At 47.0% G+C, this 15,354-nt stretch overlaps 2 protein-coding genes across 2 annotated transcripts in view; one reads left to right on the top strand and one right to left on the bottom strand.

Annotated features, from left to right (window-relative positions):
• Positions 1 to 5,350, top strand: part of ppip5k1a (diphosphoinositol pentakisphosphate kinase 1a) — a 57,680-nt gene extending 52,330 nt beyond the window's left edge. The window contains exon 32 of the transcript XR_014593263.1: positions 4,672 to 5,350. The gene's annotated coding sequence lies outside the window, so the exon portion shown is untranslated. The remainder of the gene's footprint in view (positions 1 to 4,671) is intronic.
• Positions 5,351 to 6,715: 1,365 nt separating this feature from the next.
• map1aa (microtubule-associated protein 1Aa) overlaps positions 6,716 to 15,354 on the bottom strand; it is a gene marked incomplete at its 5' end in the record, with an annotated part of 53,521 nt that continues 44,882 nt past the window's right edge. Inside the window, 3 exons of the mRNA XM_083940103.1 lie at positions 6,716 to 6,945; positions 8,130 to 8,356; positions 8,479 to 15,322. Coding sequence (XP_083796229.1) covers positions 6,790 to 6,945; positions 8,130 to 8,356; positions 8,479 to 15,322 — 7,227 coding nt within the window. The 3' untranslated portion in view covers positions 6,716 to 6,789. The remainder of the gene's footprint in view (positions 6,946 to 8,129; positions 8,357 to 8,478; positions 15,323 to 15,354) is intronic.

Below are 15,354 nucleotides of genomic sequence, written 5' to 3'. Positions count from 1 at the left end.
AAATTTGACTTAGTGGAGAGGCGGCAAAATGCCTCTTTGGATAGTACAGGTTGCAGACCCCTGCGCTAGATGAAGTAAACAAAGGTGAAGTACAACATTATTTCATAAAAACTGCTACAGTACAGGTAAATAGGGTAACACTTTAAACTAATATCACTATGTAACTTCCCCAGTTGATTTCTGACAACACAAATATTGTTTAAATATGCAAACGAGGCATTTTCTTGTGAATTAGGAGCTAATTTCCATCAATTTCCAGAACAGAAATATGAATATTTCTATAAAACCAACAAACGGTAATGTGCACCTCAAGAACCTCCTCTCACTCTTCTGGTATCAGTCTTTGTGTGATCGCACTCAGACACAAGAGCGTAGGGGCTCTCTGTGCAGGGAGAACTGTCTTTATGGAGCTGCTTTGTGCACGGAGGAAGTGTGATGTTGAAACGGCAAAGGACCAAACTCCTGACACACTATCAGTGTGTGTGCTGCAGCAGTAACCAATCCCAGAGCAACGGCACACACTCAGACCTCAGCAGGTGAATTACCTCTGAAGTCAGTCGGTGTTGCTCTGTGGAGTAAATCTGCTCGAGGTAAATGTGTTGAGACGCCTGCAGTCAGCGTTATCCCAGTGTGTGTGCACTGTCAGCGTGAAGGTCAGCGGTGAGAGTGACGATCACCCTCCGAGCCGCGGAGGACAGAAACAGGGACGGAGCTCGTTCTGTGAGCAATGAGAACCGGTAACTGTAGCTGTTGGGTGAATATAGAGAGGTGAAATATTCCTCTCCTGGAGCCCTGGAGGAACAGGAGATGGTCTCCCAAAGTGTTGAACTCCAGTGCTTCTTTTTTGGGAGCGTTAACGGTCAAATGTTCAGGTTTGATGTTAGATTCATCTGTGACCTGATCGTCAGTGAAGCCGCCGAGGGATGGTGCAATAATAATCGAGCTGTGATGAATCGATTAGTCGTCAGCTATAAAATTAATCACTAACTATTTAGATAATGAATTAAGTCACAATTCTTTGATTCCAGCTTCTTAAATGTGAATTTGTTCTGGTTTCTTTCCTCCTCTGTGACTGTAAACTGAACATGTTTGAGTTGTGGACAAAACAAGAAGTTGAGGACGTCATCTTGAGCTTTTGGTAACATTGGTCCAGAGGCTTATAAAGTTTGGTATGGACTAAAAGACTGACTAAAATAGATGCAAAACCACCACAAAAAGATGTAAAATTATTAAAAATAGTTGCAAAACCACCACAAAAAGATGCAAAATGACTAAAAATAGATGTAAAATGATGAAAAATAGATGCAAAATGACTAAAAATAGATGCAAAACCACCACAAAAAGATGCAAAATGACTAAAAATAGATGCAAAACCACCACAAAAAGATGCAAAATATCTAAAAATAGATGCAAAACCACCACAAAAAGATGCAAAATGACTAAAAATAGATGCAAAACCACCACAAAAAGATGCAAAATGACTAAAAAAGATGCAAAACCACCACAAAAAGATGCAAAATGACTAAAAATAGATGCAAAACCACCACAAAAAGATGCAAAATGACAAAAAAAGATGCAAAATCACCACAAAAAGATGCAAAATGACTAAAAACATGTGTCATTGTGTTATAAAGGGTACCCGCCCTCTCCTGGACTCGCTGCCGTGGTTATTTCCCTCCTCTGTTGTTCTCCACCCTGATCATGTGACCCAGGAGCTGATGTCACTGCGGCACCTCACAGCAGGGGTTGCCCTCCAGCTTCCTCCAGCACAGCGTCAGGGCCACAGAGACCAGACAGTGAGAGGGTAAAGCTCCACCAATCAGGGCCGTCTCTGCTCCCATCAGCGCCGCGGGGCCCCGACGCTTTAAACCCGGCGGCTCTTTGGACCGTCGCAACAAAGCCCACACTGTTCCTGTGTCCCACTGGATTACATCGTCCTTACACTCTGAGGCAGAGAGGAAGGAACACTGGTGTCTGCAGAGATCCACGGTGTCCAATCCATGGCTCGAGACCCCACAGTGGGTCAGAAGATCAATCTGAGGGGTCGTTTGTCCGTCACGTCTCCAACCCAAACGACCAGCGCGTAGATCGTTTGGTCCTCTAACCCGACCCACAGGAGTGTTTTCTAAATGAGCGCAGATCAACACGTCCTCACAAACGCAACGGTAAACGCGCACACAATTCAACCTCTTTGAACAACAGTTGATATTTTGGGCTCTCCGGTGCGGCCGGCAGATATCGGGGTCAAGACTTCCTCTTCTGAGCGGCGTTCACCGTTCACGGTCTGATCAGCAACCACAGTCGGCGTCTCTATGAACCGACATCTGCAAATGAACGCAGATAAACAATGACCAAAAGCCAAATCCTTGGCGGTTGAAAGCCGATGGGTTCTGTGATTTCGGCCGATGTGTTTCGCCTCTTTTGCTCTCCACACACACACACACACACGGTTTACCTGCGTGCAACCAGAGCACGCTCACCAATCCTGCCCCTCTGCTGCAGACTCTACATTCATGCAGAATGTGTCTGTAGATTTTAGTAGCGCGCCGTGTCCATGACAGAGTTTACAGCTTCGGTGTCTCGCTCTGCTTTTCATGTGACTGTGTGAAACCCAAAGTGTTTCCAGACTTCACCGTATGTTTGATGTTTAACACACTTTGGGTTTAAAATGTGAGGGAGCAGGTTACGTCCCCACGGATCCTGGAGCCTCCGCTATTTCCTGCCTTCTCGCTTCGGCTTATTTTGTCACGTCACTCAGAATAAAGGAGCTGACTTCCTGCCTCTATACCAGGGCTGCCCAACCCTGCATCCTGCATGGTTTAGGTTTCTCCCTGCTCTAAAACTCCTGAACGATAATCAAACCTGTGACGAGCTTCAGCTGCTTGATAACGAGCACATCATTAGACTCAGGTGTGTTGGAGCAGAGAGAAACCTGAAACATGCAGGACAGTGGCTCTGCAGGAGCAGGATTGTGCAGCCCTGCTTTATACGGACTAAAATGAACCAGATGAACCCATTTAGGATTTTAAAAATCATCACCTGACTCCGCCAGATGGATTGATGCTCATTTGCTCAGCAGATCCATGTGGGAACTCTGGTTTGGAGATCTTTGGGGATGGGTGAAAATGCAGGTTCCGGTTGATTTGACCCGGATGTTGGTGATAAGACAGATGGTTTATCCAATCAGATCAACGAAGCGTATGACGTGCTGACAGCGTGGAGGCGGAGAATGAAGGAGTTTCTCTGGTCCATAAGGAAAACATGAAGCTACGGGATGTAACTGTCAGGCCTGGGCAGGAAGGAGGACTCAGATGCTAAGGTGAGCAGGTTATGCTGGCTTTTATTCTGAAACCTCAGCTCGCAAAAAGGCTGAAAACCAAACTTGAGCTGCACTGAGCTCGTAAACTACAAAACAAAGTCACTCTGAACAGGAGGGAAACAAAAGGACTCTAAAATTAGCTTCTTAAAAAACCAAGGCTGACAAAAATGCAATTAAAATACGCTGTGGCTCAGGGCTGGACGTATTCGACATGACGGACGAAGTACTCTGGCAACGAGACAGGGGAAGACACGGACTATATACACATGAGACAGGGGAAGACACGGACTATATACACATGAAGGGAGGAAGACACGGACTATATACAAACGAGGGGGGGGGGGCACAGGTGGAAACAATCATGGATCAGGGGAGGACGTCAGACCGGTGACACGAGGAAGGGGAAGTGACCTGAAACGAGAGGAGAGTTACTTTTCAAAATAAAACATGACCTTCACAAGACTGAAACCCCAGAGACGGGACAGACCTCACCGCGCCGTGAAAAAAAGAACAGGGAGACGTTCTTCTTCAGTAAATGATGTTTTTATTGTTCTTCACCACACTTTTTTCCCTTTTTCACAATAAATCTGTTTCTATTTGACCTTTCTTAAGCATTTAAAGAGAGATAAAGAGAATATTGCACTTAAAACAAGAGATGAAAGAAGAACCATGAAGCAGAAAGGAGGGGAAAGAACGATCACGAGGCTTTCTTTACAGCAGCACAGCACGGCCAGGTTACAGGTGCCTCCTCAGTCCCGCACAGCGTAGCTTCTTAAATATACATCTTTTTAAAATAGCATTTCTATGTTAAGTCGAGTTTGTCTGCAGCTATTACAACACAGGAGAACTCAAGAGGTACACATGCACATACAAGCAGGGCTCGCTGGAAACCAACCGTCTTTGAGGGTTTGTTCTTGGATGTCACAGATATTTTTATAGGGTTTTTTTGGTGTTTTTTTTTTTTTGCACAATACGAAAATGCAGCGGTTACATGTGAGAGTGTTTAAGCTTCGTCTGGAAAAGGTGCGAATAATAGGAAATCCTCTATAGATAGAAATGTGTTGACATGAGTGTCTGGCAGTCTGCTCATATGTGAGTAGTTGTGTTATAAGTCTTTACAGTGATGCAGTAATAAATAGGAATGCAGGTTACACTGTCGTCGACAGAGTGTGTTAACAGGAAAACACTGTTTCATCGACGAAGAAGTCGATCTTTTGAAACCAGCAGGAACCTCGGCTCCACGTCGTCGTCTCCTCACTAACATGTTTCTTTTTTAAACGTTTTAATCTGCACAAAGAAATCGCAACGTGTGGCGCACCGTGGGTGGTTTAAAGTTTTTCTTCCCTGCACAGAGTCGTCGTTCCCGTCGGTGCGACCGATGACTCAGATGTACCATATGATGCGCGGTAACCAAGGCAACCAGGAGATGGAAGTCCTCCACGGAGAACGTAAAGGTAAATTCTGCATCTTCACATTCAAATCGACCGGAGCCGCTGAGGTTTCGCTCCCTGCAGCAGTTTTTTAAAGAGCTGTCGTCTTCGTGTACATGCGTCTGTTGTACGTGCATCACTAGAGGAGTCAAGGGGATAAAATATCATACACCTTGGGTTTTTTTAGTTGTTTTTTTTTACCGTGGATCATAAAATAGCGACCCTGGTGAGGCGTGTTGGTCCTGTGATCTGTTGGATAGTTAGTTTAGTTCCTGGTAAACTCTATTAAAAGTACTCAAAACTTACCAAAATATAAAAATCATCACTATCAAATTAAAAGCGCGTCTACGCATGATATTAATTCATAAAGTGTAACTTAAGAGCATCCACTGCTTCACCAGCGAAAGGAAAGAAAGTCGTAATCGATACTACTTTAAAAAACGATGCGTTCAGTTCAGGTGATTGTGGCTTAAAAACAATTTTGCAAACTCAAAACAAAGCAAAGCAAAGGTTTGTAACGCTCATGCTGTAATTGTAATTTCCTTTATGTTGTGATGTTGTTGTTAATTTCAGTTTTGCACACTGGTTCCTGTTTGTGCTTCTTCGAGCAGCAGCTGCGAGGAAATCTGGTTGAGTTGGTGCTTTAAAAGTGCCGTTTAACGCTCGTTATGTACAACTCCAAGACCTTTTTGTGCGCTGACGTTCTCACCGACAACAAGACAGGAGGAGCCCAGCTCGCCGGAGCCTCCGCCGCAGAACCGTGGATGTACCGCACGCTGGCGTACCGTCTTTTTACACATCTACGACAAAAACACATTTGAGTTCCCTTCCAGCACAGCAGGACAGAAAGGCACATGTGGGTGACAGTCTAACCTCTAACCGTCAATCGAACCGCCCACCTTTTGTTCATCAGGCAAACACAATCTCTCCTTCGCAAAAAACCACATGTTCCTATTGTTGTAGTGGAAATACATTCTTCGTCCTTTAACGCAGCTTTTGTATAAAGATCTTTGAGACGCAGCGACCGCCACGAGGTCTGTCGTCGACTTTTCCTCTCACGAGCTTTGAGCGCCGTTCTGTATGTAGAGATATAAACGGGTAGAATCCAGGGATCAGGCTTCAGTCCTCCTCATGATCCTCTGCAACGACATGTTAACTGGAAATACGCTGAAAAAGAGACGTCAAACACGGCAGAAACGATTAAAGAGAGGAACGTCGTAGACAGCCACCGAGAAATTCTTACGGCGACGATTGGTTTTCACTTTGAGATAACCGTAGAAATATCATAACTCACTACAATACAGATTTGTTTTGAACACTGTCGTCTCTACGCTACGGCAAATATACTGAAAAGACGTTTCCTATGTCACTATGTCAGCAGGAGGCACGGAGTTCAACACTGGGACTGTCGTTGTTTTAGAATAAAAGACACAGAGGGAGAATAGAGGACGGTCAAGAAGGTAAACGCTGATCACAATTAGCCCGTTATGATAATTCTCCTATCAGCAAATGTGTTGATTTGATCATCTTTTATTGTGAAAAGGCTCGACGTTTGGGTTTCAGTGGAAGAAGATGGTTTTGTTGCTGGCTGTGTGCAAACGTGTGCTTTGATTTAGGCCAATTTGAAGACAAATAAGTTTCCTATATGACACTTTTCTTTTTTTTTACAATACAATGGGCATTTTGACTCCGTCGTCTCACAGGGTTTGGATAAAAATGAACACAAATGTTAATCTAGAGTTAATGAACAGAAGAAAACCTGCACTCTCTCTTTTGCAGAACTAAGAAATAATAATAATAATGCAGTGGAGGACGTGGTTGTCCAAAAACTATCTTTGTAATACAAATGGTGAAAGCCACGACAAGCTTATAAATGAATACAAATCTAGAAAAAAATAGACAGTTATCCAGGTCTGTCCCTGCTTTAGGTGAAGCGCCCAAAGCAGAGGCAGAGTTGCATATCAGGCTATAGAGAAGAGCAATTAAAACCAGATCTACACCGGGGAGGCCAGGAGGAGGGGAGGGAGGAAACGGGCGGTCTTAAAACTCGATCTTGCAGGCGGGGAAAGACTCGTCCTGCATGACGACGGTGCTGCTGGAGGCCAGGACCATGATGTTGAGCTCTTGCTGCCTCTCGTGCGTCTGCTGGTACCAGTCACGGGTCACCTCCGTGTCGTGAGTGGGGATCAGCGTCACCTGAGGGACATGACGAGAGATCAGGGAGTGTCACGGCTCACAGAGGAGGCGTGTGACATGGGTAACAAAATGGGAAAACAGCGTCTGGTTTTCCTCGCTGGACATTTGTGAAACTAAAATGCACATTCTGGTTCACGAGAGTATGATACGTCCTGCTGATTATCTGCATTAGTTCAGACACTACATGTTGTGCAGTGCAAGTAAATCAGAGTCCTTTTAAACCTTGAGTCTTGGTGCTTTTCCACTGCACAGTATCACTCGACTCAACTCGATCTTTTATGGTTTTCCTTTAGCAAAAGTCCGGGATAGTACCTCTACTTTTTTTAGTACTACCTCCGTCAAAGGTTCCAAGCGAGCTGAGCCGATAAAGACACTTTTTTAAAGTTACTGCTGATGGAAACACAACATTTCCTGATTTAGAGGGGACTTTTATTGTAACAGTCGGACGTGGCTAACAGTGATTAGCTCGGGGCAGTACGGTGAAGGCATTAAAACGTCTTTTTTAACCACTAATACTGCTGAAAATAACAGCAAACCTCTGCAGCAGCAGGAGAAGAGTCCCTACACACACAACAAAGCACCAATGGGCTCCTTCCTTTGGGAGTGACTTTGGTAATCCACTTGAATGGACTTTACTATGAGAGGAGCTGGTACAGGGGCCAGTAGGTAAGTCTTTAAAACACTCTTTTAATAAACTCTGGCTTCACTAACTATGTTGTTGCTGCTTTGTTTTGTGTGTAGGGACTCTTCTCATGCTGCTGCAGAGGTTTGCTGTTATTTTCAGCATCATTAGTGATTAAAAATGCTGTTCACCCTACGGCCTTGGGCTAATCAGTGTTAGCCACGTCTGACTGTTAGCGACTCTCCAGGGTTTCTCCTTTAATAGTTGTTACACACAAAAAAAACTTGTTTGATGTATGTAAGTGCAGAAAAGACCATGGGAGTATTTTGTGTCCGAATTACACTTTAATTATCCAGAGGGAAATTGGTTTGCAGCAGTTGCAATACAAACTGTGAATGTTTACCTTGTACGCACATGTTTAAAGTCCCCTGTCGTGGTAAAGAGCAATTGGTTTACTTGGATTTGTTACGGTTAGTGAAAAAGTATGGGGGCCTGCAGGGACAATACCTTAGACATCAAAAGTAATCCTCAGCATTAAACTCAGTAGAGGTAGAAGTGTTACCTGTAGGTTCGATCCCCACTGAGCTTTGCCATCCAGCAGTGCATCGAGGACTCCTCGGCTGGGTTCACCACTCGCTGTGTCGTTCCCGCTCACCACATAGTATGCAGAACGGATGCGTTTGAAAAACTCTTGGTCCACGTTCTTGGCACTGCAGTGGTTGGGAATGTAGGCCAGGTCCACATAAATAGGAAGACCAGGAGCAGCTGCAGAGCCGGACTTCTGAGAACCTAAGTAGGACAAAGAAACCAAACTGTCACTGCGTGCAAAAACAACAACAAAATCTGTTTTGTAGAATTACATTTATATCTGAAAAGCTTCCAGGATTATCTATCTAATGACTTGTGCTCACCTGAACTGCTCTTGACACCATTAGTCAGCCCCTTGCCAGGGTTGTAGCTCGACCTGGAGAGCTCTTCGTCTTTGGAGCCCTGTCCGTCTGACAGGCGAGACATACGTGAGCTCTTGTCTGCCTCCTTCTTCTTGAGTGAGGCACTGCGAGGAGACGGCGTCTGTTTGACAGGCATGGGAGATCTCTTGCGCCTGGCCGGGGATCCTGATTTGGTTTTCCCCGAAGTCTTCCTTAAGCCCTTGGCTTTTGGCTCTTTCTTAACTAAGCCATTGTCCAAAGAGTCAGGATCCACCATGCAAACGTCTGGGCGTGGGGGGTGAGGGTAGGGGTCCATTAGGGGAGCAGGAGGAGGGTCATTGCTCCTTCTAGAGGAATGATGGCTGCCCGCTCCAGAGGCAGATATTTTATCCACAGGCATGTAGTCTGCATCCTCATCTGAGTCCATGTTTCCTTCACCAGTGACTGAGGGGTATTCCTCAGTGCCTGGCATCACTTCGGAGTCTGACTGAGAGGCTAAAGACTCACTGACAGAGGTGGGCGGGGTGTCCTCTGTGGCCAGACCCAGCCCTGCCGCCATGCCACCAGCTTTGTGCAAAGAGCTGCTGTGAGACTGGGGCTGTTTGTGAGCCCGTCGCTTGACTGACAGATCATGCTCATCGCCCTCCTGCGACTGGTCACTTCTGCGTCCATGCTCCTCCTCATCATCGTCGCTGGATAACTGTCGCATGCATGGGTTTATGAAGGAGGGTGAGAGGTCCTTTTTGGGCTGCCTGTACTCAGTGGAGGAATATCCAGGAGAGCTGCGGCTGGCATAAGAGGAGGTGGCTCCCATGGGCACATCACCAGCAAGATCCTGATCACTGTCATCGTCGTCATCATCGTCATCCTGCCCTCCTCGGCTGCACTCTTCTGCGTAGAACGGTGAGCGAAATGGCTGATCGGTTGAAGAGAGCGACAGTGGGCGGGCAGGGTGCTCTGGCTCCATCTCACACTCCTCTTCAAAATCATCATCGTGGCGGTAATGGGGAGGGGAGTCTCCGGGAACCATCCCCATCTGGGTCTTTGACATCTCCCACTCAAAAGAGCTTCTGTAAGCTGCTGCTCCCTCTCTGGGCTCCACCTTGGCTGGGCCGGAAGATGCACCACTGGCTGCTGCTCCAGATGGGAGGCTGGTGCTTGAGCTGACCTCTGTGGGGCCGTTGGCTGTGTCTGGCTTGCTGGGTGGGGGCAAGTAGGAGCCAAGAACATCGGGGAGTCCACCGGCTGTCTTTTCACCGACAGCTGGAGCGACAGGCTTGTCAGAAAATGAGAGGCTACCAGCCAGGCCGCTGGATGGCGACCTCCGAGTCATCTCACGCATGTAAGCATCCTCATCCTCTTCTTCACTGCTGTCAGTCTCCTCAAAGTAATGCTTGCCTTCAATGTCTGGGCGTGGCGAGGAAGTGACACCAAACAGAGCGGCGCTGGCTGCCTCTTTGTCCTTGGAGAGCTCTGAAGGTTGAGCAAATGGTCCTGCCAAGGCCCCAAACCCAACAGCTGTGTCGAGCTTGGACCCTACAGACCATTCGGGCTTATAGAAGCAGTCCGACTGAGGGCCTTTATCCATAACTCCACCTAATAAAGTCGTGTGCTCCTTTTTGTCGTCAACAGAAGCCGTGGACGAGAGCGAGGGGAAGGATTTGACCTCCTCAAATGGGCTGAGGGGTGAGAAGCGAGCTAAACTGGAGGTGGACTCAGCCGTGGTTGTAGCTGTGATCTGTTTTTCAGACACTTCTAGATAGTCGTCTTTGGCGCCAGCGGAGCCGGAGAAGGGAGAATCCATGGCCAACGAGTGTTCATCTTTAAAGGAGGAGTACTCAAAGAGGGGCTCGGCGGGCGTCTCTAGCTCCTCTCCGAACTGACGGCTGGTGGAGAGGGAGCCCGAGGTGGAGGAGGAGTAGCTATAGGCCGAAGAGGAGGAGTACCCAGGGGCAGCAGTGGTCGTGTACTGGAAGCTTGTGTCCAGTGATCTTTTACTCAGAAGGTCTGGTGTCTTCTGTTTCTCAAAATCAGGATCAGCCCTTTCATTCTCGTAATAACTGTCCTCTGTTGATTTCAAAGTGAAATCCTCTTTAGTCTTGTCTGTGGTCTGACTTGATAAAAGCGAGTCTTTCTCCCCACTTCCATATGAGTACTCAAACCCTGAGGAATATCCAGAGAAACCCGTAGCTCCTAAATCCATTGACTTTGCACTGAAGGATGAGGAGTCAACCTTGGCTTCGTGTTCAGCCTTTGTGAGTGAGCTTGAGCTGCTCGGCTTCCCCTGGCTGTTATAGCCGTATCCAGCCATAGAAACCATAAATTCAGGCCTATTTGAGCCAAACATTTCACTGATTGGACTTTTCACTTCCTTTTCAGACTTCTCTTTGGCGCCTTTCTCCGTATCAGAATCAATGGCATCGTCGTCGTCATCCTCCTCCACTTCGTCTTCCTCGTCCTCATCGTCTTCATCGACAACATCGTCATCATAGTCCTCCTCATCCCTTGCTGTTAGTTTTCGCATATCAACCTCCAAACAAGCTCCTTTCTCCACATAGCCTGTAGCAGCAGAAGCTTTGTCCACATCAAACGCTGATATTGAAGAGTACGTCTGGGGCTTTGTGCCGTCAGTCTGGCTTTTGAAAATGGCGTCTTTTTCTGATGATAAAGAAGTGGACGAGGCCTCGGGTCTATCAGCCACTGAAGGGAATCTGCTTCCTGTGCTGTATTCAAATGTCTCCTTTCCTTTGACCTCTATAGCAGAAGTGCTCTTGGAGTCAAGCCATGATGAGGTGGAGGACTCTTTTCCGCAAGAGACGGGAAATCCCTCCTTCTCTGACTTGTCCATGGCTGCTACAGGGGATTGGGGCTCAGGTTTCTGTGAATCCTCCTCACCCTTCACAGAGTCCACTTTATCTAAGGACTCCTGACGACATGAATCAGAGTCCACCGAGCCGTAAATGTCACTGTAAGAGAATGTTTTGCCATGCACATAGGGCGTGTCCTGCCTAATATACAAGGCCTTTTCTTTGCTCGCCTTCTCCGGAAAGTTATAGAGAATGAAATGAACACTCTTCTCAGGTGCTTCCTCCGTGTCTTCATTTAGTAACTCTACTTTGCTTTCAGCTGTTGATGATGGCTTATCAGACCCTACCGCACTTGGGAAATCATCATCATCATCGTCTTCATCTGAGTACATCACTTGAGGTATTGGTTTGTCCTCTGTGCTGAAAGACACCGGTGTCTTGTCCGAGACTTTGACTTCTGTCTCTATCTTTGCCGATTTTGCCTCAGAGGCAAAGTCGTCGTCCAAGAAGCATCCCTCTTTTGCCTCCATAAGCTTGGCCTTAACAGTAGGCTGCAGATCCTTTTTGGTGTAATAATCATCTTCCTCATCATTATCTTCATTGGATTCTTCAGAATCTTCAGACTCTGTCTTGTCACCTGCCACATCAGTGAAGACAGTACTGTCTGAGATAATGACTGGTTTCTGTGTGTCCGCCTTAACATCCATCACTGCTGCATCTTTGTCTTCTGTCTTAAATGGTTTCTCTTCTGTCGGAGAGTAGCCACTGCTCGTAGGCACAGACTGTGTGGGTGAGGCCAGTTTCATGGTGCTGTCATCTGGACTTATACATCTTTCCTCACTCTCCTGCCTGGAGTGGGACTCTAACCCTAGGGAGAAAGATAGAGGGGGTGAAACAGGCTTAATATCAGCACCAGTCTTAAATCCATCTGTGCTGAGGAGAGGCTCTTCTTTGACAGCCTGTGTGGGAGAGTGCTGCATGGTAGAGAAGAGAGGAGGAGGAGGAGGAGAAAAAGTGGCAGAGGGAGATTTCTGCTTCTCCTGGAGCATCATGAAGGCTGCATGTTCGTAACCCTCTTGGAGTTTCCCCAGAGGGATGTCAACGTTTGGAGTCTGGTCCTCATCCTCGTCTTCCTCATCGTCTTCTTCTTCATGAACTAATTTGATCTTTGCATCACCTTCGATCTCAGGAATGTTGGGCTCATCGGAGGAAGGAGACTTAAAGCACTTGTCATCCTCCAGTGAGGAGGTGGGGGAGATGGTTCCTGCCGAGTGGAGATAGTCCTTCCCATGAGCAGCCTCAGCGCGTGAGGGGACATTGTTGATTGTGTCAAGCAGGAGAGAGTTCCTCCCAGCCTCTTCAGTCTGAGGGGCTGTCACAGAGGTTATCGACTGGTCCTCAGCTACAGACGTGGCAAAGGACGACAGTTTGTCATATTCTGTGATGGACGTTGCTGAGGAGATGTGCTCCTCCTCTGCGAGAGGAGCAGCAATAATGGCGGGGTAAGGTGCAAGCTCATGCTCGTGACCTCCCATGAAGGCTTTGGGTTTGATGTCAGACACAGCAGAGACCTTCATCTCTTTTATACCGTGCATGGAGTCAAAGGTGCCAGGGACGTCAGGGACAGAGATGTCGTAGGAGCCCACGTCATAGCGCAGCTGTGGGATCCTATCTTCTAGTTCCTCATGGATCTCTTCATCCGAGATGGTCTGCTCAGTCTCGGAGTAAGCGGGGATGGTCTCGTCCTGGATGAAGGAAAATTGCTCGGAGGCCGAGGCTGCTATTTGCCCTGATAGGGCTGTGGTTGATGAAGGTTTTTGCTCAGTTGGTTTGATGTCCCACTCCTTTTCATTTTTTTCTTTCTTTGTCTCCTCTCCAGTTTTATATTTCAGGACTTCTTCATCTTCTGTTCCTTCAAACTCAGCTTTTTCAATCACATCCCCCTCCTCCTCTGAGCTGTCACTCTTCTTTGATCTGTCTCTTATGTCCTCCTTTACAGGGTATTTGTCATATTTCTCCATCGTCTCCTCTTCATACTTCTTGTCAAAGACATCGCTTGCCTCCTTCATTTCAGTGGATGCAACGTTAACTGAAGGTACAGGGGATTTGGGTGAAGCGGACTTGACCTCAGGGGCTGGGGATATGAATTTCTCATCAGGGAAAACTAAGGTAGGAGCTTTAGTATCTTTGTACAGTGAATGCTCGAACATGACGTCATTCTGGATAGGCTCAGATTTAACTTTAGACAACTCTTCTTGTTTCAGAGCCTCGAAGTCCTCAGTGAGGTCTTCTGGGGAGGACACAATGGACCTGTCAGCCAGAGCTGCTGCTGCAATCTCCTCAGGGATGTTCGTTGGGACTGGCTTTTTCTGATTTGCTTCCTCTTTCACCACTTTATTTTTGTCTGTCTTGGGCTTAGCCTGAGTCTTGGCCTTATGCAGAGTTTTTCTCACTTCAGGGGTGAGTGGCTTCAGGTCAGGTTTAGTAATTTTTCTCAGTTCCGGTTTACTTGGGTCCTTCTTTTTGTCATCCTTGGTTTTAATCTCCTTTTTCTCCTCTTTTCTTATATTTTCATCTTTCTTTACTTCACGTTTCTCTTTCTTAATTTCTTTTTTCTCTTTGTCTTTCTTTTCATCCATCTTGGATGTTTTCTCATGCTTGGTAGTTTTTTCTTTGGACACTTTCTTTTTCTCTGTCTTGCCTGCCACGGGGGCCACCTCACTGTTTTTCTGTTGCTTGGTGGCTTTTAGACTTTCGCTTTTGAGTTTCTTCTCTTCCTTCTTCTCCACTTTATTCTCTTTAGTGATTTCACTCTTGGACTCTTCCTCCTGCCCGCTGGCTTCTTTCTTGGTTGTTTTAGAGTGAGGTTTGGGCGAAGACTTGAGACTCTCTTTGCTGTCAGTTCTTGATCTCATTTTAGTCTGTTTGATGATGGGAGGAGGTGCACCGGATGATATGTCTTTTTGGGTAGCCACGGGGTATCGCAGGAAGTCCAGGTGTTTCAGTTTCTCAAGACCCTCGAAGATTTTATTCTGTGGTGCATTTCCAGGGAAGAGCACCCTGACTATCTTTTCTGTTGGACGGTGAGGGATCCAAACAATGAGAGCAGTGACTGATGTCAAATAGGGGACAGATATTTCTCCTTCTTTTCCATTGGCCATCGTAATCCCCGTCTTGGCTTTGCTATTTCCAGCCCATTTCTGCATCAGAAACTGCATCTCTTTGCTCTCTTTTACAGGGTTTAAGACATACATGTCTAACTTCCCCACGCCAAGTTTGTGGAACAATGTGATGGGTTCAATGGTGTTGCTGACTACCCTGTGAAGAGGCTCTGGCGTGATACCGAGCTTGTTGAGGTACTGCAATGTAAGAGATGCTTCCTCAATGCTTCGCTTCACCTTCAGCGTGGACTCAGGCATCCGAAGCTTCTCTGGGACGTTGAAAAACACAATCCCGAGCTCAGGAGAGATCAGGTTCTTCATCCAGTCACCATTGCTGCTGGAGCCAGAGCCTTGGTTACGCTCCTCTTCTTGCTCTGCAATCTTTCTCTGGAACAACCCATTGATGCCAGGGAGGTTGTCTGCACCGATATGAGTGAGCAGAACAGAGTCAATCCTGTCCAGGTGGCGAACCAGCTTCCAGAAGCAAGATTTCCGATCGGACCCTCCGTCCACCAGGATGTTGAATCCGTTGACTGCGAACAGAGCGGAGTCACCCCTGCCTCCGGGGAAGATGTAGCAGCATGGTTTGGACAGCTTCAGAAAACCTCCAGAGGTCGGGGCCTCCAGAAGGTCAAAGGAGGACGGCACATCCACTGTCTCTGAGACATACTCTGTGAACTCTGTGACTCCGTCCATGTCGGGAAGGTGAGGTTCGGGGTTCAGGCGGTATTCCAGAAGATTTTGAAGCGACTGCTGCTCCTGGCTTTGGCCCAGGGAGCTCCAGCCCCCGTCTCCCTGACAGGAAACAGTAAGTCTGGACGGCTTCTCTGAAGAGGCTCTGGACAGGAGTTCAATCACCTGGGAACACAGGAACCATGAAAAATAACCTG

Source organism: Echiichthys vipera (genome assembly GCF_963691815.1).
Source record: "Echiichthys vipera genome assembly, chromosome: 1".
In the NCBI taxonomy this organism is placed as follows: domain Eukaryota; kingdom Metazoa; phylum Chordata; class Actinopteri; order Perciformes; family Trachinidae; genus Echiichthys; species Echiichthys vipera.
Note: the sequence above shows the minus strand (reverse complement) of the source record. Positions and strands in the feature narration are given on the sequence as shown.